Here is a 25,224-nt window from a genome sequence, read left to right as displayed (position 1 = left end):
CAATAACCGGAGTCCCTGTTTTTGTTGGACATGGTGGGCCTGTTATCTGGCCTTGAACAAACGGGGGGGGGGGGGGTTCATTCTCGATACAGGATGGTTCAGTACAGTAAACAAGTTCACACGCTTCCTACTAATAAGAAAAAGGAAATGAGGTAATTTTGCCGGCCCTGGAGGAGCGTAGACAATACAGCGCAAATGCCGCCGGAGAGGATTGGGCCCTGAACGGAGGGGCGTGATAGCGTGCGGTCTCTCCGCACACTCTAACCAAAACGTTTAACGTTCGCGTGTGTGGATTCAAGGTTCAGTTCACAAGAATATGGCTGGGGGAGAGAGAGAGCTGAATGTCCTTGATAAGGATAGCTTACGTTTATTATTCTCGAGTAATGAATATGTATACGCAAGGGGCAGTTGCATTCTAGGGAAACATAATCAGCGCTTGTGATGTTATTGCTTATGTTGTCTGTTTTTATCTCCCTGTGTTCTTTATGAGCTTGGGGACATTGAGACTGTTCATGCAATATTTGCATTATTGATGTGTCTGGATAAATATCGTCTGGTGGCTGGTGTGTGATGCCACGGTGATCATGGGACAGAAATATCTTTTATTTTTTGGGGTACACAAACATAAATCAGTTTTAAGCCTGTTCAGTGTTGTTTTAGGGAGGCAATGCATTTTCAATGGAGTTTCGTGCAGGACTAAGCTTAAACTGTCTGTGAAACCGACTCATCAAGTCTTAATTGCATTTATTTATTATACTAATGGATCCAGAATGGCATATGACACTACCTGCGCATTCGATTTTTGTAAACAATGTTGTAAAGTCCAATAAGCCCTCTTCCCAGTAACTTGAGTTGTTCTGTGTCAGTTTTTTTTTTTTTAACTACTGAATAGCACAGCTTTGTTGATTGTTTGCTGTGCATGTAGTCCTTTGTTTGGGGTATCGCAAAGCTACATGGGGACTAGCAGGGGCTCTAATGATGCACAGTGTGTTTGTTTGAGAGTGGGGGGGAGGGGGAGACAGGGAGGGTAAGCTTGGGTCAGTAGACATTTCTCTCTTTAATGCATTGTGTTTCTTGCCTCTCCATACCTGTATCAAATGATCTGCTTGTTTTCTGTATCTTAATTGATTTAAGTCTTTCCCATAAGCCCTGGCTGTGTGGAGCAGCAGAAAGGAGTCAGAGTGTCTGTTCCCCCTCTGTGGAATCTCGGGCACATTTACATACAAACTGGTGCGTCTGTGGCTACTAATGGGCTGTTTAAGTACACAAGTTAATCTGCATATTGGGAATGTGCTGCAACAGTACATTTTTGGCTATGCGTTTTACAGGAGGAGAAACTTGTTTGAGATCATGATCCAGATGTTCTTTCCCAGCGTGCGTTTTAGTGCATGTATCACGGGTCTGCCCTCTGCAACCCAGGTCCTGGAGGGCCACAGTGTCTGCTGTTTTATTTATTCATTTTTCACCTTTAAAGAGAGGAACAGTCCAGATTCAGGAATCTAGGTGAGGTCATTTAACTGTGTTAACAACTGCTTTCAGTGGTCAGTTAAGTACTGTGTGTCAACTGAAACCAGCAGATCCTACAGCTGATATGTAGAATTATTATATCTAAAATATTTTATTAGAGAAATACCTACCATGCAAAATTGTCCTAGTACAGACAATGTTCGACTGCTCAGTGGGCTTGGATGAGGAGTCTGATGGGTTGGCATCACTAAATGAGGCCTTTGTATGATAGGCTTTTTGGCTTTGCTCACGGAGATCTCGCATGTTTTGGAAAGCGACAGCGTGCTAGCGCTAACCCCCGGGTGTGCCTGCAGCGCAGTGGTGTGATGTAGGGAAGCGTTCGGCGATGGCAGGGCTCATTGTGGGTAATGATTTACTGGCCCTCCGCTTCTCCACATAGCTGCTGGGTCTGGAATCTCACTCTGAGCCTGGTCGGGGAAAGTCACGTACCCCTCTGAACACCACTTTTCTCGCCTGGCCTCTTCCTGCCCTGTCAGGGGTAACCTCTCTCCCCCTCCCTGTTTGTTTTTCTTGCCTCCTCGTTAACCCCAAAAGAGGAAAAGCCACTTTTTTTTTTTTTTTTTACAGGCTTGTTGATCCGCAATTTCGCCGGCGAAATACGCTGCACCGTGGCAACTGCTGATGAAATTAGGCAGAAACCCTTTCTCCCAGTTTAAAAATAAAGCTGGGTTAGCAGTTAGCAGTGGTTTTCCAGACACGGTTTTAGAGTTGGTTTCTGTTGTGCACGCGGTCTCAGAGGGGACGATGTGGAGCCGGGGGTCTAATGGCGTTGGGGTTGCATAACGGCGGCCTTGGTGCCTCTGAAGCGAGCCGCCCTTGGGTAGACGGACCGCCGTACGGGGCGCCAGCATCGCCAATTCTCACAGGTCCCGCGTGAACTTTCTCACCCGCACGACAGCCTCGGAGGACAGCGGGCGCCAGGGGCCCCCCGGTTTCAAGGGGCCCCCTGACACAGGGGAGGGGGGGCTCCCAGGGAGCATTACAGGGGCCCAGGGGAGCCATTTGCCCCGCAGGTCCTCTGCGACACCATTTAACAAGCTCTGTCTAAATGCCCCCTCAGACGGTTAATAAGCCCTCGTCCCCCCGGCCCCCTTTGGCACAATGGCCCCGGCGGCATTTGTCGGCAGTTAGCAGGGCTGTCAGAAACGCAGGCCGGCCGTTACAGTGTAAAGAGAAGGGCGCTAATCAGAAAACAAGGGGAATGCTAATGACCCTGAGCTATCAGTGACCGTCCTCCTCACTCCACAGCGTTGCGTCAGCTCGGGGGAGGAGAATGTTCATTCCAGTCAACCGAGCGCCGTAAATCAGTGCCCTTACGCCGGGAGGTTTTCTCCTCCCGGCAGCCTGGCCCGAGGAAGGCACTCAATGGGATTCCCTTCGCAGGTCCGTTCACAAAAGTCGCAAAAGGTGTGCTGGTGCGGCCCTTAGCACCATCTGGCTCTGATCCCCGTCATTATTGGTCGTTTTTTTCCTGTGAATGATGGGAACACTGTTGGATTATGGGCTTTAGTTGGCTAATGCCTTCAAAGCTGAGAGCAGATTCAGATTTCTGACATTCTAAGCCCTTGGAGGAGGAAAAAAAAAAAAAACACCTCACACCAAAGGCCCAGTACACAGACGCCGTTTTCAGTTATCTCACACCACCAGCTTCTTTTCACCCAGAAAGATCCTCTTTAACGTTAATCATCTGGGATTGAGAGTATGTGCCAGTGTTGGTTTTCTGTTCTGGTGAATATTGAATGTCTCTTCTTCGGGAAACAGATTTGTGGTGCCATGCAGTTTGGTTTGAATTTTAGATGCGCCTTGCTGGGTCTGCTGGTTTCAGCCTATTTTCAGTCTATTTTCGTTATGATGGTTATTCTGTGTAAATGCTAAGGGAGGGGGGGCAGGTATAAGGCCACTGAAAGGCAGTACCTTTGCGGTTGTAAATGACGTACTCCAGCTTAGCAGCCCTGGTTCAGTTGGCGCCATAATTAGTTTGCCGCAGCACAGACCAGCTTTACAGCGGAACTTCCTGTTCTGTTAATGGCTAACAGAGGGCTGTTTTATTTTCTTCCAGAGATCGAGGCCAAGGAGGCGTGTGATTGGCTGAGGGCAGCTGGGTTCCCACAGTATGCGCAGTTCTACGAAGGTAAACGGCCACAGCTGCATTCTCCGCAGTAACAGACCACTGGAGAATGGGTTACCATAGCAATTAAAGGCTGACATCATCTCCACAACCTGGAGACAAGCTCCCCCCCCCCCCCCCCCCCCGAGTCACCACTTAGACTGTGCTTTTAATGGACCATGTATATCAGCAGCGCAAACATTTCAAAAAAACACCATCTGCTGTTACTGCTGCTGATGATTTAAGCATGGAAATATCTGTGTAGATATTACAATAGCTACATCATTGAAATTCTTACAAAAGTCTTAGATTTGATTATTCAATAAAATACTCCTAGTATAGTTGCTAGGACAAGTAGCGGATGCTTTTAGATGCTGCTGCTTGATCTTAGTTAAACCTATAGTCATATTTTACAATTTTGTGAAATACCACTCTTTTTGTGGTAGGGTAGAGACATTTCCATACAGTAATTCGGGAGTCCTGGGAATGGAGTGGAAACAGTTTGCTCCTGCAACACAGAATCCTTAGCTAGGGCTGGGTCAATGACATTAATGTGTTGATGTCCTTAATTGACTGAAAGGCACTTTGCATAGGGACAAAGGCCTGATGCGTTTGTTTAATTGCAGGGGGCATTCCTGGAGGCCCCGTCACTGCTGAACTCCCCACCGCCAGGGCTTTCGGCAGGGCAGCTGTGTTTGCTCGCTCGGCTGAGATGCACTTCCTCTTTTATTTCATCAGGAGGAAGGTGGGGAGGGTTGTGGGGGAAATCTTGTGGGATCTGATGACAGATTCTCCTGGCTTGGAGGACCCACGCATTCTTCTGGGACCCATAATCTGGGTCAGGCCCCTTTTTTAGCTCCACTGCGGCCCTGGTGGAGGTGCAGATTCCCCCCTTTGAAGAGGCACCGGCTCTGGGGTTCATCACCCATGCGATTCCTGCGATCTCCTCCACCCTTCCCCTCCCCCTCCCAACCCCCTACCTGACCCCTTCATTCTCCTCTCCCCTTCTCCCCTCAGATTCCCTGTTCCCCATCGAAATCTCCTCTGTGACCAGGGACCATGACTTCCTCGACCGGGATGCTATCGAGGCCTTATGCAGGTAAGACCCTCGTTGATGCATTCTGCTACAAAGTCTTCCAGGCATTCTTTCACTACGCAACCAAAAAACAAATGTCGTCAGGAGATAATGGAAAGATTACCTGAGATATCACCCGCTTTAGAAGAAATCCTCAGAAGTTGATAAGTGGTTCTCTCCGCCCCGTCTTTCAGGCCGACTCTCGGTAGCGGAAGAAGATTAATGCGTCACAGATGCTTTGGTTTCCCCTCCTTTTAACATGTATCGAATGAAAGCATCGCTCCCGTTATCTAGGAATGCCGCTCTCCTGACACGCTACTTTCTCGTTGTCATTCTTCAAAGTGGGAGTGAAAGGGGACGAGCCAGGCCTGTTACACAACCAGTCGAGTCCGTTAGCCAGGGGAAGGCACGAAAACCAAAGAAAAACAAAATGCGTGTGTGCAAGTGGCATTCAAAAACGTCAGTTGGAGGAACAGGTTATGTAATTGTCTCTCATATACGCACAGTGGGTCTTTGAGGGAAAGCGTCTGAGAGTGCAGGGCCCAGTGGAGACACATGGACATGGGGGGGGGGGGGGGGGGGGGAGACGCTGACTACAGAGCCGGCCGGTGGGGGTTGAATCTGCAGCTGATTGAAGGCAGATGAGCCCAGCTGGCAGCTAGCATCTGGAAGGCATTACTTGGCGCTAAGCAAAGCCTCGAGTTCAGCTCAGTTGATCTCTTGAAGAGTAGTCTGGAAGGACACCTACCAGGTGTGGTGGGGGATAAGCTTTCTCTCTCTTTTTTCCACATTTTCTTTCTCCCTATCCTAAACTTATCCTTAACCGCCTCATTAGGAAGCTTGCCATTTTTTTTTGTTACTCTTGGAAAAGGCTTTTATTTTTTTCTTTCTTTGCAAATGTGTTGTGTTTGTTAACGAGGCAAACAATTGGTCTTACTGCTGAAGAGGAGGCTTGAACCGAACCGAAAGCTTGAATGACTTTTTAATTCCTTTTTGTGTGTGTGTGTGTGTGTGTCATTCACAGGCGGCTGAACACCCTCAATAAGTGTGCTGTGATGAGGCTGGAAATATCTCCACAGAGAAAGCAGGTAAGTGTTTTAATAAATCATTCATTTCAGTTGGTTGTCATACATTTCCCTTTTTTTGCATAGTGCTGTAAAAGAGAGGTCCTTTTTCCACATGAATTTCCACAAGAGTCTGTTGTATGTCATAGGGTTTCCTTTTTCCAAACCTGAGGTTAGGGAAGTTTATATAAAAAGGAAGCGTTCAGGTATGCATGGCACACCTTCTTGATCTTGAGTATATATTTTGAGAGAATATGTCTGTGGATCTGTGTGTGTGTGCATGTCTTTGTAAGGGAGGGAGGGTGTCAACTCAACAAAGTCTGGGAAAGAAAAATGTATATATGCTGGAATTACCCTAAGGATAAATGGCACCTATGCAGCTACTGTGAGAAAAGTTTCATTGTGGCATCCTTCTGCAAATTCTTGATGAGAGAATTTCTCTCGGCCAGTCTGTCTGTGTACAGATGACCCCTAATGAATGGGTTCAAATGATCAACAATGTCACTGTTGACCTTTAGGATCAAGGAGGGTCAGAAGAAACCAAAGGGGGTTATTTGCCCACTTTATAAAGGCGCAACCCTACCTAGCCTTGGAATGCATTTATGCAAGTTGTGGAGCTGCGTTCTAGTCACGCTTTTTGTATGAGTGGTATGTAGCCCGCTACGTGTTACAGTCCTTTGTGGATTTTCGGGGCGTAAGATCATTTAGATGCACCCTATTAAATTCAGTATGACCTTGTCGCTGGACGCTATGGAAACGCTTCATGTGATTGGAATCTAATTAAAACCGAACCCTTTTATCTTGGAATCCGCGAGCATGTGAGCTAGCACCAGGCTCCTTTCATCCACAATGTCTAGGGGTCAATTTACTTTCGCACGGGCATTGCGACAGACGGATTGAGTCTGGGGGTCCTTGTCCCTCTGAGCCGTCCCTGATGAAAGAGCGCGAGCAGCCCCGCCCCAGAGGCGATAAATCGGCCTGGTTTTATGGACGTTTTGTCACCGTTTCATTAGTCACCATGAAGAGACTTCAGAAGATCTGCCACCATCACAGTCTGAGCTGCGGTTTAGAAGTTAAGACCGCCTCTGGGTACAGTGGCTGTTATTCAGTCACGGAATGGAGTCTCTCGAGCACAAAGTCCCTTTGAAAAGGAAGCTGCCATTGCGAAGGGGTCTGGTGGACTTCCTAACCCCGGCTCGACTGGAGTTTAAAACCGGATCGGGGATGGAATTTCCTGTTGCCTCTGGGGCAGTGATAAAGTAACTGGAGACATATGTGGCTCTTGTGAGTTTCACATGGATAAGTAACATACAATGCATAGTAATCATATCACTCGAATGAGTAAATTAACTAAATAATCACAGTTATATAGATACATGGCTTAATAACTGTAGAGTCTGCATATAGCCCAGAAGGTGTCCAGAAGGTCCGCTAATGTAATATTTAGACTCAAAGGTTAGTTGCCATCGGCCAAAGCTTTGTTGTCTGAGTTTTGGCCCCAGGCGTGACGGTACTTGCGGGAAAAACATGAAAGTTTGGTGGGGCTGGTTATTTCAGAGCAGTTAAAACCTGCGCTTAACATCACAAGTGAAAGGGAGGCAAGTAAACAAGGTGTCATGATTGGTCGCTTTTTGCTGTGTGGGTTCTTATTGGTCCCTTACCTCTCCCCCCTGCAGAGTGAAGACTCTGATGAGGATGAACCGTGTGCCATCAGCGGCAGGTGGACCTTCCAGAGGGACAGCAAGCGCTGGTCTCGGGTGGAGGAACTCGACGTCTTCTCGCTCCCGGGAGAGCCTGGATCTCCGCCCGTTGTCGAGGGCTCTGAGGCTGGGCTGAAAGTGGGCGTTAGTGCCGAGAGCGTCCTGAGTGACCTCAGTGAGCAGCCGGAGATCAGCTCCCTGGGGAGCAGCACCGGGAGCCAGGGGGCTGCTCCACCGACCGCCCGGACCGACTCGGTGACCAGCGTCTGCTCCTCCGGCGACTCTGCACCCAACGAGGACTGCTTCTCCGAAGGCCTGCCCTCGCCGAAGGAGCTGTCCGTCCTGGCCGTCAACGGCAAGCCGGGCGGCAAGAGCACGCGCTCCAAGGCCAAGAGCTTCCTGAAACGGATGGAGAGCCTGCGTCTCAAGAGCTCACCCAGCAAAAAGAAGAAGGTGATGTCCAAGCTGATGATCGGCGAGCCCGTGCTGCAGGAGGGCGTGGACCAGGAGAAGCTTCGGATGCTCAACTGCGTGGAGATCTCCAGCCTCAACGGTCCAGAGGGCCCCAGGAGCCGCAGCGTCTCCTACTCCGCCCAGACCAGCAGCAGCAGCAGCAGCAGCCAATCGGAGGCCGGCAGCAGTGCGGTGAGCACCCCCAGTCCTGTGACCCGGGCCAGGAGCCGCAGCACGGCCTGCTCCAACAACAACAAGCGCGGGGGGATGTACCTGGAGGGCTTCGACCCCTTCAGCCAGCTCCTCCTGCAGCCGTCCCTGGAGGAGGAGCCTCCGGGCCAGGGCGCGGGACGGGCGGAGGGGGACGTGGTAGCGGAGCAGAACCGGCGCAACCGGAAGCAAGCGCCGACCTTGGCGGAGGACGAGGAAGAGGAGGAGGATGTTATTTTCTTCATCCCGGAGGGCCACAAGCCCGGGACGTTCCCCAAGGCCCTGCACAACGGCAGCCCCCGCCTCCGGCTGCGGCGGGAGAGCAGCGACGACAGCTCCAAGGGCTCCACCCGCCGGAACTCGCTGGGCTCCCTGGACAGCCGGCTCAGCTTCTACGACAACGTGCCCTCCCCGCTGCTCCTCCCGGACCGAGAGGAGGAGGGAGAGGACGGGGAGGGGCAGGCCCACTACCCAAAGCTGGACGACATCCTGCATCACGTGCGCGGCCTGCAGCGGTTCGTCAACGAGTGGTCGGAGCAGACCTGCGAGGAGGGCGGAGACTCCGACTCCGCCCTGGACTCGGTCTCGCCCTGCCCCTCCTCCCCGCTCCAGAACCACATGGAGGAGAACGGGAGCGACCTCGACAGCACGGGAAACTCCGTCAGCGAGCAGGACGAGACCATGACCGTGCGCGAGAGGCGCGATTCGGGTGTCGGGGCCTCGCTGACCAGATCGAACAGGTGACCCCATTCTTCCGCAGAAAATGGCCGTGATCGAAAAAAACGTATACTACCATATCACTCGTACTATGTTTCAGGCTGATTTTTATTGAAATAGTAGTACGAGCAGTATGCTTAGTATGCGGTCTCGAGCACAGCCTCTGTATCTATTTATCTGTCTGTCTGTGTCCTGCTGTTTGATCTCTCCTTATCTCTTTGCCGCTGTCCCCCTGTTTAGAATAGTAGCGGTTTTACACTGTGACCCTTGTTACGCAAGGCCATGCTAAAGGTATGTGGCCTTGCTCAGGAATGCCTTATATCAGTCAGATTGACTGTAAGAAAGAACCAATGGCATGTGGGAGGGATTACAGAGCTGTTGTCATCCTTGGGGGGGGACAGTTGTAATCTTGATTGATTCACGATATGTAATTGTTAGGGGGATTGTTATCTAGGTAATGCAGTTAGGTCTGATCTGATTTTTAGTTTTTCAATCTCAGCGGGAAGATAAACATTTCTTAAGCTGCCTGTCAGAAATAGCTAGGTTTTCTCTGCCCTTCAGGATAGACGGACAGCCTTCAGATATTCACTGGCCCCTCTGCTTGTCTGTTTGTGTGTGTGTGTGTGTGTGTGTGTGTGTGTGTGTGTGTGTGTGCGTGCGTGCGTGCGTGCGTGTGTGTGTGTGTGCGTGTGTGTGTGTGTGTGTACGTGTGTACTTGCGTGCGTGTGTCTGCGTTTGTTACCCGCAGACCCCAGAAGCTGCGCTGGCACAGTTTCCAGAGCTCCCATCGGCCCAGCCTCTCCTCAGCCCTGCTCCAGATCAGCTGCCAGTCCGTCCTGCAGATGAACCTGCTCCAGAAGTTCTCCCTGCTCAAGCTCACCGCCCTGCTGGAGAAGTACACCCCCACCAACAAGCACGGCTTCAGCTGGTGCGTATCACTTCCCAGGGCCTGCACGCTCACTCGTCAGGCGGGCGGGTCGGTGGAGGGCGGGGGGGGAGGAGGGGGGTGTCGCATTACCTGTTTTCAGACGGTAATTATGCCCTGTGATATCAACACTGGGAACCAACAGCCAGGATATTCACTTATGACAAATTTTCCTTTTGGTCCTGTAAGGTATGTCCAAAGCCAAACAAGTAACAGGATCTCCCGGTGAACACCGGTGGGACTGTGGGTCTTGAGTTGGTTGAGCTGGGGCGGAGTAAAGTGGGACAAAGGAGAATGATTACTTTTGTTTTATAAAGTTGGTAGCGTGTCCCAGTTCCCCTCTTTAGATGTTTAATTCCCGGGGGGTCCCAAGGATGCCAGATACGACCCAATTAGTTACTGCAGGTGTAGGCCCCTTTCCCCCATTACTCTAATGGTGCGACTGGAAATACCTTCCCCGTTTACAGCGATTTCAGGAATTTGACTGTGCAAAGAGTCCCACGCCCACGGGCGTTGAGTCGTACCTCCCCGCTCTAAAGCCCCCTCTGTTCAAAGGCTGTTATTATGTCAGCCGTGTGGCATAGAGGGGCTGCTTGTTTGCCGCTGACGGGGACGGAGCTTTGACGGTGGTCTCCGCGTGCTTGGGATTCTTGACGGCGATCGCGATGTGTTCCTTTCGGATTCCCGACCCGTCTCACACAGACCCCGTCTCTCACACAGGGCCGCTTTATGTGCGCTCATAGAGCGCCGCTTCTCTTCCTCGCGAAAAAAATCCCAAATAAAAAAATCCCCCTCGGGGTACGTTTATTTACGTTGCCATGGCGAGGATTTTGGGCATCACGAGGGGGGGGGGGGGGAGCGGGGCGGAATCTGGGGTTGAAATGTGCGGACAGGGCTGCTCTTGTGTAGGAGGCCACGAGCCGGCTTGTTTTTCAGTTTTCTTATGTGTTTTTTTCTTCTGATAGGCACGTGTAGGCATCTCTCTCTCAGTCATATACAGCACATCAGAGAGCGTAATACTAAATCACATGCATTTGAGTTAGCGAAAGTATGCTGGAAGTTGCACCCTACTGCTAGGTGAAAGTGGAGTGTATTTATTTATTTTACGTATGTTTAATACGATCATTCAATGTGGATAGCGTGTAGTGCATTCTACAAGCATCCTGTTCGCTGATTAGCACCACATTGCAAATTCTAGCAGTGTCAGACTATGCAAACTATTTTCATTTTCAGTCTATATTCAAGGTTTTAAATGTTGTACAATACCTTATCCCATTCTGTAATGTTCTAATGACACATCCCTATACCTAGCATGGAATAGACATCGAAGTACGTTATGAAAGATGGTAATATTCTAAACCCATTACAATAATTAGAGTATTTTATACTGGAGGTTGTATCAAAGGGTTTCATGCTGAAACAGTATAGCTTGAACAGCTTATCCATCTTAGTGCTCTTTGTAAGTAGCATTTAAGACCAGGGGTGCCTGACCCTGCAGCGAGAAGACTGATGGCTTATGTTTTCACCTTAAAATTAGCCAGCAATTTAGACCCAAGAAACAAGGTGAGGTAACTATGTAATCAGCAACTTGAATTAATGGCTTAAGTGCACGCCCTGCCACCAGCGTGCAGTACAGCTCTCCAGGAGCAGGATGGATGATCCTTGCTGTACTTCAAAGGCCTGTCGTGTGACTGGGGAAAAACTGCATTGGCCACTTAGAATTATTTTCACCCTTTTAAGGTGTAAGAATAAAAAATATGTGATGAGAATGTTCTTAACTGAACATTCTAATGCTGATGTAATGGTACTGGCAGCTGAAAGTAATGGAGTTCTAGAACACTGACTGAATAAAAAAAAAATAATAACATTCCAAAAATGTTAAACGGGTTACATTCTGAAGAACTCAATAAAAATTAGTTGTTCTAATTAAATCTATCCCTGAACATGCTGATGGACATTTGTCAATTAATCACAAAGACAGATGTAAAGACAGCATCTCATTGGCTGTGCTGTTCTGTTGCGCCTCTTTGCAGGGCCGTTCCCAAGTTCATGAAGAGGATCAAGGTGCGAGACTACAAAGACAGGAGCGTTTTCGGGGTGCCCCTCCAGGTGAACGTCCAGCGCAGTGGACAGCCCCTGCCCCAAAGCATTCAGCAGGCCATGCGTTACTTACGCAACCAGTGCCTGGACCAGGTCAGTAACAAAAAAACACAAAACATAAAACGCCACGCGGCTTTCACTATGGTCTTCTTCTGAGTGTAAGCAGGATCGTCCGCTGTGCAAACAAAAAACTTCACACCTCTGCAGGAGAAAGTGCACTGAAGAGACTTATGTCATCTGTGTATTTTCAGAACCCTCTCGCCTTTCAGAAGTTAGCCCTGTTTCCATTCAGCGTTACATAAGGAGAAACAGCCAAACCCACAGTGGGGTCCAAAAGCCTGAGAACACCTGTGAAAATGCTTCTGTTTTGCATTCTTTTCTAATTGAATACAAACTTTTTCATTACAAATGATATTATCAGCATAATACTTTGAGCGTTTTTGAATTTGAATGTACATGAATTTCAGAATTTCTTAGTGTTTGATACGTCTCCATTTTGCTTCAATGGCAACATGCACTTGAGCTGGCACTCTTGTGCAAAACCTGGTGATCCATGTTATCCCAGCATTATGTTCCAAAGACGGGCGCCCCCGCTAACGCCCGTGACCGTTCCGCAGGTGGGCCTGTTCAGGAAGTCGGGGGTGAAGTCGCGCATCCAGGCGCTGCGTCAGATGAACGAGGCGTGCGGCGAAGCCGTCAGCTACGAGGGGCAGTCGGCCTACGACGTGGCGGACATGCTCAAGCAGTACTTCAGGGACCTGCCCGAGCCTCTCCTCACCAGCAAACTCTCCGAGACCTTCCTGCAGATCTACCAGTGTAAGCCATGCCAGCCGCCATCTCACAGCCAAACACAAGAGTTTTATTCTTCTCAGCGAAACACGTCCATCTTCACAAGAGTTTTATTCTTCTCAGCGAAACACGCCCATCTTCACAAGAGTTTTATTCCTTATAGCGAAACATGTCCATCTTCACAAGCATTTTGTTCTTCACGGCAAAACACGTCTCTCTTCACATGAGTTTTATTCTTCAAGCGGAACAGATTTTTTATTTTTTTTTTGTTAATTGGAAAACATTACCTTGTTTTAACTTACTATTTGTGAAATAAGTGAAATTATCTTACCCCCTTTGGCAAATCCCCCCCCCCTCCCCCCGTTACATGCATTTCTGTAGACTTTTTTATGTGGAAATATCAAGGTCAGGCACAAGGCTACAATTGGCCAACTACAACCCAAACAAAGCACACCTCTTTCAACAGCTAGAGGTCTCACTGCTAATTAGGAGAATCAGGTGCCAAATTAGGGTTGAAATAAAAACTACAGGGCGGTAGATCTCCAGGAACAGCATTAAGGAGTTGCAGGTCTGGCATTTGGTTAGGCAATTATGTCCCGATAGCCACCGCATATTAGATTAAACATGATGCTGTAGAGCATTTGGGAGGCAGTTGCTCAGTGGAAGAATCCCAGCGTTGGATCACATGCTTTCCCCCTCCGTGACTGTTTGTGTTCCTCTGTAGTGGGGGTTGGGGGGTGGATCATATGCACTCTGAAACAGCGCAGAACCCCTCTCAGAATCTACATTAATCATGCGCTCGGTTAATGGTTTTCATAACACAAATCTCCCCCCCCCCCCATCCAGACAGAGATATTCAGTTTGTCCCACGACCTCTTGATGCTTCTGCGTCCCAGAACGGGGAAACCTGAAACGGTGATTTTCCATGCTGCTGACCCGTCGCTAACGTTGGAGTTCAAAGCATTTGTATTCCACTGTTCTGCCTATTTTTTTTTTTCTTTTACGACCAGCCTGGTGGACGTTGTTGACGGATTTAACACGGAAAGGAAAACTGTAAATAGCTATCAGATGACTTGGGGACACACATTTAATTTTTCTGTTTTTGTTTTTTTTTCTTTTCCTGTGCAGTTTCCACAGGCTTCTGAGCCAAAATTGCTGATTAGATTTACTGTGTAAGGTCGCCATAGTGTACTTTTCTGAAATTCAATTTGATATGTTGTAGACCTTCTTGATAGAGTAGTTTTAAACCCACGATAAGCCATGAAGTTAATCAAGCTTTGCCATTTGCATGATGACAGGTTTTCGTTTTTTTTATCTGCCCGCTGATTTAGACACAAGCAAACCATGGTTCACACTAATAAATCATCTCACTCTATAACATGAAAACTGCAAAGGTTTTCCTCAGTTTATCAGGATAAAATATTGGGAAGTCAGTTGCGGTAAAACTCCTGAGCTCTCTTGTCCATGGCTATAGCTGGCAGTACGTGGTTTCCAAGCGACCGCTGTTGTGTGTATGAAATTATTTCACATGCCAGTGCCTTCCACAGGAAAAATTACTAGCTGTTAGCTGGTAAAAAAAAAGGAGAAAAAAGTTATATGTGCTTTCCCATGAGCCCAGACTCATCAAACTTGTATGTTTATTAATTATCAGTATGGTCAAGTTGTCCCCAGTGGGGGATATACACATTCTTGCAGAACAGGGTATTGAAGGGCATCTCAAAGGCCCCATTGGACAGAAGATAGTCCCCCAAATAACCCCCTTGTCTCCCGCCTGCCCCCTCCCCTCCAGACGTGCCCAAAGACCTGCGTCTCCAGGCCATCAAGGCGGCGACTCTGCTGCTGCCCGACGACAACCGTGAGGCCCTGCAGACGCTGCTGTTCTTCCTGAGTGATGTCACCGCCAACGTGGCCGAGAACCAGATGACCAGCACCAACCTGGCGGTGTGCCTGGCCCCCTCCCTCTTCCACCTCAACACCCTGAAGAGAGAGAACTCCTCCCCCAGGTACGGACGGGCGCACGCTGGCCTCTCCCCAGCCACTTGGCCCACAGTGAGAGGGGAGACTCATTATTTTGCATTAGTGTAGCGGCCGGGTTAGCAGGCGCGTTAGCGGCAGGTTAGCAAAGGCATTAGCGGCTTGGTTAGCGGGGGTTAATGGCTTGGTTAGCGGGCGTTAGCGGCTTGGTTTGTGTAATGTCTTATATGTTTATATGGGCTGGGCAGAGAAATCAAGTCATATTGGCACCCTAATAAACTGATAACATGGTCCTCCAGGACCAGGAGCAATGTGATGCATAAAAATGCATATTAATTTGTTGTGCAAGCCACAAGCAGGCAGCCCTCACACACGCACACACACAAACGTTCTTGAGTGCCATCTGGCCCCTTTGCGCAGATGTTTCCTGTGTTTTCCCACTGCTTGTATTCCTGAATTCCTGCGCATCGCCCGCTCCCATTGTTTGAGGAAAAGCCGTCTCTTTACGGGAGTGCTGTTGTTTCTCCGAAACAGGGTGATGCACAGAAAGCACAGTCTTGGAAAGCCGGACCAGAAGGACCTGAACGAGAACCTGGCTGCTACGCACGGGCTGGCACACATGATCGCAGAGTGCAAGAAACTCTTCCAGGTGTGTGTGCGGCAAAGCATCATGGGAAACACTTGGGGAGTCAAAAAGGACCAGTTCAGATTAAAAACAACAGGCTGATTTGCCGCACTTACAATATGTGCAAATTGCAGTTCACATGTCAATGTGCCTAGGTGTCCCCTGAAAAAAGCTGGATTTTTACCACATTTAAACACTTAAAAAAAAGCACATTGCTTAGCATTTTGTTTGCTGAGGTTTTGAGCTTAATGAAATTGGCAAACAGCTCTTATATACCCTCTCTCAAGCCTCAGCACCACATGTCAAGCCTCAGACCACCTTTACCCTTATAATGAGGGGAATGTGAGAGGGAAAGCCTAAATTGGATAGGTATGGATAATGGATTGAGGCGAGGTAAATTGAATTTGGTGATTTCATAAACGAACAGTCATCAACAGCTTAATTCAGGGGCCATTCATGGGGGGGGGAATAGCATTTTTGTTCAGAAATTATTTAGAGGAAATTAGATCGTAATGAGAAGTGAGAGAGGCAGTGTCTCCTGTTCTCATTCTTCCCTCTCATCCAATACTAATCTAATCCCGCCGACATTCCCAGATTCCAGAGGAAATGAGCCGCTGCCGGAATTCCTACATGGAGCAGGGTCTGCACCCGCCCAAGCTGGAGGACCTGGGAGAGCCTGGCCCAGAACAGCATTCTGGGTATCGTAGTTTCGTGAAGGAGGGCCTGGAAAGCCTGCTGAAGGAGGCCAGGGACAAGTTTAAGGGCTACGACAGCTACTCCACCCCAGAACAGACCGAGCTGGCCTGCAAGAAGGTACTTGACTTGGTGTCTCTCCCTCTCATCTCTCCTCCCTCCCCACGCGTTCTTCCTCAGGCTTTCTGTGAGTGGCGTTCTTTAATCTCCGCAAGTCTTTAAATGCAGTTTGGCTTTCATTTATAAAGCCACATCAGGCTTCAATAGATTCCACTTCCAATGGCCTTGTACTTACTGAAGAATCCAACAGGCAGTGCCTTTATTCTGCATGAAATCAACACTGGATGTTGGATATGTCAACTGCAAGTTTAAAGTTCCTTGGGGGTTATCCAAAGAGTTTGGTTTTGATGTGTATTGTTGTATAATGGGTTAGGAACTGGCCTTGGGACCTAAAGGTTGCAGGTTGGATTTCCAGGTAGGACACTGCTCTTGTACCCATGAACATGGTGCTTAACCTGAGCAAAAACTAGAAATACAAAGCAAAAATCTGTGGAGGTCATTCTGGATAAGAGAATCAGTTAACTGTCCATAATGTAAAGCACATGACAATTAGTCAGAATAGTCCAACATCCCCCGAACGGAAAAAACCTCCATGTGTTTGTAAGAGTTTTTGTTATTTCCTTGTTCTTCTTGAGTGGGGGTGGCAAGATTTCCATTTCAGGATCCCCTTTGTTTAACATTTTCTTCTCGTCTGTGTGCAACATCTACACTTGACTTTGTTTTTGTTTTTTACCAGACAGTTTAAAAAACAGAGGTCTACCCTGTCACACACCGTATGAAAGTATTGCACCAGTTTGATGATGCACCTGGTCTCTTGTCATAAGCCAAAGCACAGCTGAAATGCTTTAAAAAAAGCTGACAGCCGTAATTTTTCACAGGATCTTTGTTTATATGAACCGTCTTCATACTTTACTTTTGAGTCACAGTCACGGCTCTCTGGGGTTTTGACCGTTCTCTAGGCCGTACAGTCTAAAATGTCCCGTCTCATTCTTTTTGTTCCTGCTTGCGGTAAAGGAATCCCAGTTCGAGGCGGGGTGTCTGGTCATTGTTAGAGGGGATTAAGGCTTTTTTGAGGCTCCAATTAAGTTAATGGGATCACATGTGCTGTGTTGTCCTTTTAAAAAAACCTCTTAGAGAGGATCAATTGCCAACCAGTCGAACCGCAGTTTAAGTAAGACAAGTAAGAGGGACTAAATTGGCTTTGCAGCCCCGACTTTCTTTTGACATAAAAATAAAAGCTGTGTCCTTGAACAACCTGAAGCTAGTGGCTACAGTCTATTAAGTTCAGCCATCTTGAAGAGAGAGAGAGAGTCACTCCCCCCGGCTTATTAGGGCCATACACTGGCATCTCACAAACACATTCATGATGCCATTAGTGGAAATGACTGCATTAATCTCTGCATCCGAGCTTTTATTGCCATCAGATGCCTCAGCGGAGTGTTTCTACCCCTCCCCCCCTCTCTGTCCCCACCCCTGTGCTGTTTTCCATTCCTTTGTTTACATCCTGTGCCAGTGGTAGAGGCACCATCTCTGGGGCTTCTCTGTGTCAGCCTGAAGTGCACTGCCCACGCGCTCGGTGCAAAGCCACGATGTCAGCACTTTTAATTTGGCCGTGCGATCCGTGTCACATGTCTGTCCTCTTTCACTCCTGTCTCTACACCATGCTGAAAAGCCCTAAAAATATACACTCAGTGCGCACTTTATTAGGTATTTATTACACATTTCTTTCATTATTGGTGCTGTAGCCTATCCTATCTAAGAGGTTTGACGTGTTGTGTGTTCAGAGATGCTCTTCTGCATACCACTGTTGTAATGTGTGGTTATTTACTTATAAGTTCTTCTTATTATTTTTATCATAACATAGTGTTGAGCCTCATCCTCTGTCTCTGCTCTCCCAGGTGCAGGACGGATACCCTCTGCGCGTATGGAAGGCCGTGGTGGAGGTCCCGGCTGCCCCAGAGGAGGTTCTGACCCGGGTTCTGCGGGAGCGGCACCACTGGGATGAGGACCTGCTGGAGGCCAAGGTGCTGGAGAATCTGGGGAACCAGACGGAGGTCTACCAGTACGTCCAAAACGGCATGGCACCGCACCCCACTCGAGACCACGTGGTTCTGAGGTGAGTCTCCGCCCAGCCCCACCCTCTCTCTCTCCAGCCAATAGCCTGGCACATTGACTGCACTTGCCAGTCTCCCATTGGCTAACTGCATGGATTACAGCTCCATTTCGTGACCTTTGAATTATTAGGTTCTATCTGCGTTCTGAGTAGTTTTAATATTGTGAGCTTCAAAGCTTTCACACCACAAAACTGAAATGCATGGCACAAATGGGCCTATTTGATTGGAAAGGCATTTAAAATGCATTGCATTGGACAGTTATCTGATTATTCTACCAAAGTGCAAATTTTCATCTGTGATCAGTCTAGGACTTGGAACCGTGTTTTCAGCGCACTTGTCCCTGGTTCTTTGGTATTTGCACTTTATTGTACGTCGTTCTGGGCGGCACGGGTGGTGCAGTGGGTAGCACTGCCGCCTCACAGCAAGGAGGTCCTGGGTTCGAATCCCCGTCCGCCGGGGCCTCTCTGTGCGGAGTATGCATGTTCTCCCCGTGTTTGCGTGGGTTTCCTCCGGGTACTCCAGTTTCCTCCCTCAGTCCAAAGACATGCAGGTTAGGCTGATTGGAGAGTCTAAATTGCCCATAGGTGTGAGTGAATGGTGTGTGTGCCCTGCGATGGACTGGCGACCTGTCAAGAGTGTATTCCTGCCTTTCGCCCAATGTATGCTGGGATAGGCTCCAGCGACCTTGTTCAGGATAAGCGGGTTAGGATAATGAATGAATGAATGTACGTCGTTCTGGATAAGAGCGTCTGCTAAATGACTATAATGTAATGTAATATAATGCAATGCAATTATCCTCATGTCATCAAAAAAAAGCTGGCTTGTTTACAATATATTACAGTAGATAACATTTATATTCTGACATTGGAAGCTCATGCATCAGAAACTTTGAGACTTTGTGCAAATAACTTTTTTGGTTGTTTCAGAACGTGGGCAACTGATTTGCCCAAGGGTGCGTGTGCGATACTGGGCCGGTCCGTAGACCATGATGGAGCTGCACTGATGGGCGTGCGGGTCAACGTGCTAACCTCCCGCTACTTCATCGAGCCCTGCGGGGCCCACAAGTCCCGGCTCACCTACATCTGCAGGACAGACTGCAGGTGAGACAGACGCAGCCTATCACATGGTCACAGAGGCAGCCTATCACACGCCCACAGACGCAGTATCACATGGCTACAGAGGCAGCCTATCACACACCCACAGACGCAGTATCACATGGTCACAGAGGCAGCCTATCACACACCCAGAGAGGCAGTATCACATGGTCACAGAGACAGCCTATCACACTGAAGCTTGCTGAGCTTTAGCTAGTCCCTCGGAGACAGGTGGAAGCCCTTTGTTTGTGAACTCTGCGGATATGTGCAGTGGATTTATTTTTATTATTTTGTATTTTTTTCTTTTTTTCTGTACTCGTGCTATTGCTATTTGGGGGTTCAGGGCTGGTGTTAGCCCTTTGCTTTTTGTCGTTCTGTTACTCTGTAAAGCAACTTTGTGTCAGTCTTCTGTAAAAATAAGTGCGAAACAATTTAAGATGAAATTAACATTTTCAAATGAATTACATCCATTAAAATGTTATGTCGTCAAAATTTCAGGGTGGTCTGATACACTATATTAAGTGGTTAAACTAATCGCTTCCTAGAAGAATGTACTGCTCTCATCTCGTGTCTAGGATAGAAGGTTCAGACCCAGGAGAGAAATGGCTTCCCAATGTGACGGTTACATGTGCTCTGTCTCCATTACAGGGGCCGCTTCCCGGAGTGGTACAATAAGATGTTTGGGCACACGTGCGCAGCAGAGGTGGTGCGGATCAGAGACTCCTTCACCAATCAGCCGGAGAAATGAGCGAATCACAGCACAGGCGGGTGTCGGTCGGGCGGTCGCCATGACGCCCAGCGACTCTGCCCCCTAAAGGAGGGGGGGTGAGGGGGCGTCCCCCGCGGTGACCCTGCCAGGAGGAGACGTGCACTCCGCAGGCTGTGAATGAGCTTACGGCACGGACTGAGCGTTTTACGGCACCGGCCCAAACTGTGCCTGCCCTCCCCCTGCCCCTCCCCCGCACCCCCTTTCTGTGTCTCTAAAGCTGCTTTGTTTGAGTGACAGGTCACCCCCCCACCACCACCACCACCACCTAGAACAGACTTGGACCTGAACACTTATGTTGCTATGGGCAACATTGTGGCGGCACAACAGGTGGTTGTAGCTGCTTCCGGGAAGCAGTGGAACTTACTGGAACCTGTGTGCGAGGTTAAACACGCTCTGTGTGCGAGGGTAAACACGTTCTGTGTGCGAGGTTAAACACGTTCTGTGTGCTCTGTCTCCGACACCATATGTGAATGCCTTTCAGATTCCTGCCAGCAGGGGGCGCAATGCGGCACGTGTGATACTGCGACTGTGCTGTGGCGCTTTGGTTTGGGTGGACTGTACTGAGAGTAGATGCATGGAAAGGAGGTAAAGATGGCTGCTCGTAGAGCAGGGGTGGTGTGGGTGCAGGTTTGTGTCTTAGCCCAGCACTAAGACACCCGATTCTACTTACCAATGTCTTGATTGAAGACCATGATTAGTTAACGGTGTTGTAGTGTTGTGCTGAAACAAAAACCTGCACCCACACCGACTCTGTTTGGGTAAGATTAAACACCCCTGGTGTAGAGGACCGCAGGCCAGGTAGTGATGGCTGGGTCACCAATAGGTTAGAAGGTAACATGGAGTTTGCCTGTATGTGAAAAGCAAGAAGGACCAAAGCTTTACAATTTACACTTTTAAGATCGCAAGGAAGAGAGACGCTCAGTTTTGACAAGAGCCGAAACTGTATTTGGTCTCATTGCACAAAGAAAGCTGTTTGGGAATGTTTTTAAAGACAATCCACATTTTATACACTCATATCAAGAGACTTGGGGCCAGTTTCACAGACGCAGATTAAGCCTAGTGCCACACTAAATTCAGTTTTGAACCGAGATTCTCCACACAAAACACAATTTAGTCCAGGACTAAAATTAATCTGCCCATGAAGCTGGCCCTTTGTGTTTATAAGCATCAACTATACAGTAATTGAATTACTGTACGTCGAATTACAGTTGAATATCTCAATTGTACATCGCATTAGCAGTCCTTCACATCAGGATCGATATGTTTCTGTCCAGCATGGTTAGGAAGACAGTCAGTTGCGCTTTTAGAATAATTTCACAAACGTGCAGCTTTAAAAAATATTAATTCAAATAGAATATCCATGATGATAATCGGCTTGATATTAGATCAACAGATAAAGCCAGTCTGTTCTGTCTGTTTCATAAGAATCTCTATAATTACTGGTTTTTAAACTTTAAATTAATAATTGGTCCTTTTATAAAGGTGATTTTATACAGGTTTTACTGTAAAAACACAAAGATGTAGAAAAATATTGTATCTAATTTAAGGTGGACAGCCAAATGGCAATGTACAATCATATCATTAAAAGAAGGAAAGTGCTTTATGTATGCTTCTTACATACCCGTATCAGTGTTACATAATATGAAGTTAAAATGAAAATAATTCAAAATAAGCTTTAAAAAAAAAAACATTTTCAGCTTCTGCAAAAAATATTGTTAAATATGCAATTAATTTTATGTAAATACTGTCGTATTCCGAACATGCACACTTTAACTGTATACTGCCAAAATGCAAGTAACGCATGACAATACATAATAATTTAACATATTCATGTATTTATACCTCAGATATTTTTTGTATCTTGTGTCCTTTTATTGTAAATGTTGTGTGAAAGGTATGGTTAATAAATGTCTTATCATTTGTATTATTTCTGTACAGACTATCAACATTAAATGCACTATTAAATGTGTCAAAGTGAAAAGTGCTGCCTTTGTGGTTGTTCTCCTGTTACTTATTGATTCATAATTTACTACTTTGTCATACTATTCTAAGAATATTCTGAGGGGGTTCAGCTAAATGCTAAACCAACATCAAGATCCTAACATTGTTTCTCCTTAGTATAGGTATGCATCTCAGTACAAAATGAATGGTTGTTAGAGAAATTATTCTGCAATTTTCCGAGTGTAAATGATTGATTTCTTTATTCAGTTTCTTTATTATGTTTTGTTAGAACTGATAAATGCAATATAATTAAAGCAAGACTAGTTGTTTAGTAATTGTTTTTAACACTTGTACTGGTGGGGTGAGTAGCACAGGTTGGTTGCTTGGTTGTTAAAATCACATTTTATGTGGAATAATCATGCATGTAATGTTATCTGAGACAGTTGATTTACAGGCTAAATCAAGTTATCCAAGTGAAAGTCCCTCAGTCTAGATTTCCGGTAAGGGCAATAAACTTGTGTTCATTATTATTATGGTACAGCACAGCCTTAGACAAAGGCCTATCTGTACAGTCTGCTGGATGGTCAGTTGTAAATACTGAATAGGAGCTGGTCCCAGGTCCATCCATCCTCACTGGAAAGTGGGGCTGTACCATTTCAGAGCTCCCCTCTCTCCCCCTGTATCTTCAAAGGCAGATGTGGTTCGAGCTGCGAGCATCAAAGCAGCCATCGCGGGAAAGCGATCTTTCGGCAGGGTCCTGGCGCACTCGTACACTTAGACCTCATTAACGGCGTTCATTTGTCATTCCTCGCGTCGCATGTCAAGCACCGCGTTTTCAAGGCTATCATTTTACGCATTTTAGTCATGCTCAACTGTGCCCACAGTTACCAGAGTTTTCATCCAGACCTGGAAGGCAGATCAGTATGTTAGGAAAAATCTTCTGCGGTTTCCAAATACGTTTTTAGAAAGTTGGGTTCCCTAAAACATTACGTAGTGATTGGTGGACAGATCTGTTGGAGAATGTGTGACAGACGGCCAAATCCATAATCCTGAATTGCACGTTCATGTTAATACTTTTATTTTTATGTTAATGTGGGAAAGATTACCAATCGAAACAGAGGACGCTGTTAAATCAGAATTATTTTCAAGGAGAAGGACTTAAGAACTTTCTACACTGTGGAAAGAACACATCTCACCAGCACTTGTGGGAGAAAAATATCTGAAAGAGGAGGGAAATAGTTGTAGATAACGTTTTTTTAAGGTCAATAAATAAAGGAGATTCTTCAGAAATGTGAATGAAGTGGCAAAGGAGAACTGGTAGGAGATAACGTTTTTAAAAAGTTCAATAAATAAAGAGGATTCTTCAGAAATGTGAGAAGGAGCTTTTCCCACACTGATAACTGTGCAGACAGATGAGGAAACGGCCCCCAGTCTTCACCCTTTCCTCCACTTGACCTGTGTTCTTCTTGTGTGCAGTTTGTTCAGACAATGATGTGCCTTCACACAGATGACACAGTAACCATATGTGTGTAGTTTTGAGCATGTAATGTCTAATAATATCTTGAACATTCTTGCAACATGATTTCTAATTCAATATTCACATTACCTTTTTATAAACCATCTGGTTTGGTCATTTAGTTTTATATGAATCCTGCGTTGTGATACAGGCCTCTGGTTCAGACACTTCCGTGTACAAGGAAACAGGATGTTCCAGCCTCTGTAAACTCTGAACGGGATGATTGCTAGCAGCCGAACCGCTGACACCATGATTTTGGCCAGAATTCCTAACAAGGAATGATGACCTTAGAGTCTGGGAATTATTGCTCGGAGCCGGCGGTGGCAAATGAGCAAGATGTAGAGGGAGGGCTATTACCCTTTAAACTGATATTGATTATTTTTCTTGAACACATTTTTTAAATTACTTCTCACAAACATACCAATTAAAATGCATCCACAAACATCAGATTCTATAATGGTGTACGTATCATTGCATATTTTAATCCAATACTAATTGGTGATAAACATGGTGATCCAGCAATTTCAATGGAATTTAAATCATTAATTCACCTCTAATATTCGGTAGATCTGTACGCTTGTTAATGTAAATATTTAATCAGCCAATCATGTGGCAGCAACTAAATGCATAAAAGCATGCAGACATGGTCAAGAGGTGCAGCAGTTTTTCAGATTAAATGTCAGAATGGGCAAGAAATATGATCGATGTGACTTTGACTACAGAATGATTGTTGGTGCCAGACAGGATGGTTTGAGTATCTCAGAAACTGCTGATCTCCTGGGATTTTCACACACAACAGTCTCTAGTGTTTGCAGAGAATGGTGGGAAAAACAAAGATCCAGTGAGCAGCAGTAAAGACCAATAAATAAAAAAATAAGTCTAATAAATACCTAATAAAGTGCTCAGTGAGTGTATATTATTATATATTGCGTATTATTATTATCCAGAAATGTACCATGACTGTGGTAGTGTGCTAGAAATCTTGGAAAGCAAACTGATCGTTTCCTTCAAAAGCTACTTATCTAAAGTTAAAAGATAGCCTTACATTTTGAAAATATATTCAAGTATTAACTCAATTCAAGTTGCTAAGAATTCTACGACATTAACCCAATCATCTATCACTATCACTCATCACCAATGAAGATACTTAGTATGAAACGTTAGTTATCCCACACTGCCATCTCATGGCTATCAAGAAGAACTGCATCTCCCTAATTACAGGATATTTCGACACAGGAACAAACTGACATGGTAGGCCTGATTAATTCCAATAAAAGCAGATGTTGCTGAAAATAGCTGGTCACGGTAGAGGAACTAAAGCTGTCTGGAGAAAAATAAGCATGGGTTCTGTATCTGTCTTTGAAGCAATGGACAGACGGCTGTTTTTCAAAACCTTTTGAGCCAGGCTGTGAACCTGTTAGCCATTCTGTGCTAGCCTGATAAGAACGGGGGTTTTGTATCTTAACAATGCTCTGTAGAACATGAGCAGAAGGGACTGACCTTTCCAGGTACTGTGGTCCGAGACCATCTGTAACCACGGTGCATATTCAAACCAAACACTGCTTTCATTCTGCGTCTGTACCATTGCATGCAGGCTTTGCATAATGCATGGGGTCTCACATATCAAATGCTAACATTTCATTCTTCTCATGCATTCAAACCTCATCAAGGTCTCTCTGGTAATCTGTCAACACAGACACACTTTATAATCCAATATAAGACATAACGACACGAGAAAATGATCATTTGTGACACAATTTAAAATATAAAA

The 25,224-nt window shown here is 46.7% G+C and overlaps 1 protein-coding gene across 4 annotated transcripts in view; it reads left to right on the top strand.

Annotated features, from left to right (window-relative positions):
• Nucleotides 1-21,977, top strand: part of LOC133134766 (rho GTPase-activating protein 7-like) — an 87,844-nt gene extending 65,867 nt beyond the window's left edge. For all 4 annotated transcript variants that reach the window (XM_061251137.1, XM_061251138.1, XM_061251139.1 and 1 more), the window contains 13 exons: nucleotides 3,587-3,658; nucleotides 4,652-4,733; nucleotides 5,734-5,797; nucleotides 7,450-8,876; nucleotides 9,602-9,781; nucleotides 11,812-11,971; nucleotides 12,496-12,694; nucleotides 14,457-14,670; nucleotides 15,176-15,290; nucleotides 15,861-16,079; nucleotides 17,918-18,135; nucleotides 19,060-19,233; nucleotides 19,876-21,977. In XM_061251137.1, the coding sequence (XP_061107121.1) occupies nucleotides 3,587-3,658; nucleotides 4,652-4,733; nucleotides 5,734-5,797; nucleotides 7,450-8,876; nucleotides 9,602-9,781; nucleotides 11,812-11,971; nucleotides 12,496-12,694; nucleotides 14,457-14,670; nucleotides 15,176-15,290; nucleotides 15,861-16,079; nucleotides 17,918-18,135; nucleotides 19,060-19,233; nucleotides 19,876-19,975 (3,224 nt within the window). In that variant the 3' untranslated portion in view covers nucleotides 19,976-21,977. The remainder of the gene's footprint in view (nucleotides 1-3,586; nucleotides 3,659-4,651; nucleotides 4,734-5,733; nucleotides 5,798-7,449; nucleotides 8,877-9,601; nucleotides 9,782-11,811; nucleotides 11,972-12,495; nucleotides 12,695-14,456; nucleotides 14,671-15,175; nucleotides 15,291-15,860; nucleotides 16,080-17,917; nucleotides 18,136-19,059; nucleotides 19,234-19,875) is intronic.
• The last annotated feature ends 3,247 nt before the right edge of the window (nucleotides 21,978-25,224 follow it).

The sequence above is a fragment of the Conger conger genome, chromosome 8, assembly GCF_963514075.1.
Source record: "Conger conger chromosome 8, fConCon1.1, whole genome shotgun sequence".
Classification (NCBI taxonomy): Eukaryota; Metazoa; Chordata; class Actinopteri; order Anguilliformes; family Congridae; genus Conger; species Conger conger.
This window is presented reverse-complemented; position numbering and strand designations above follow the sequence as displayed.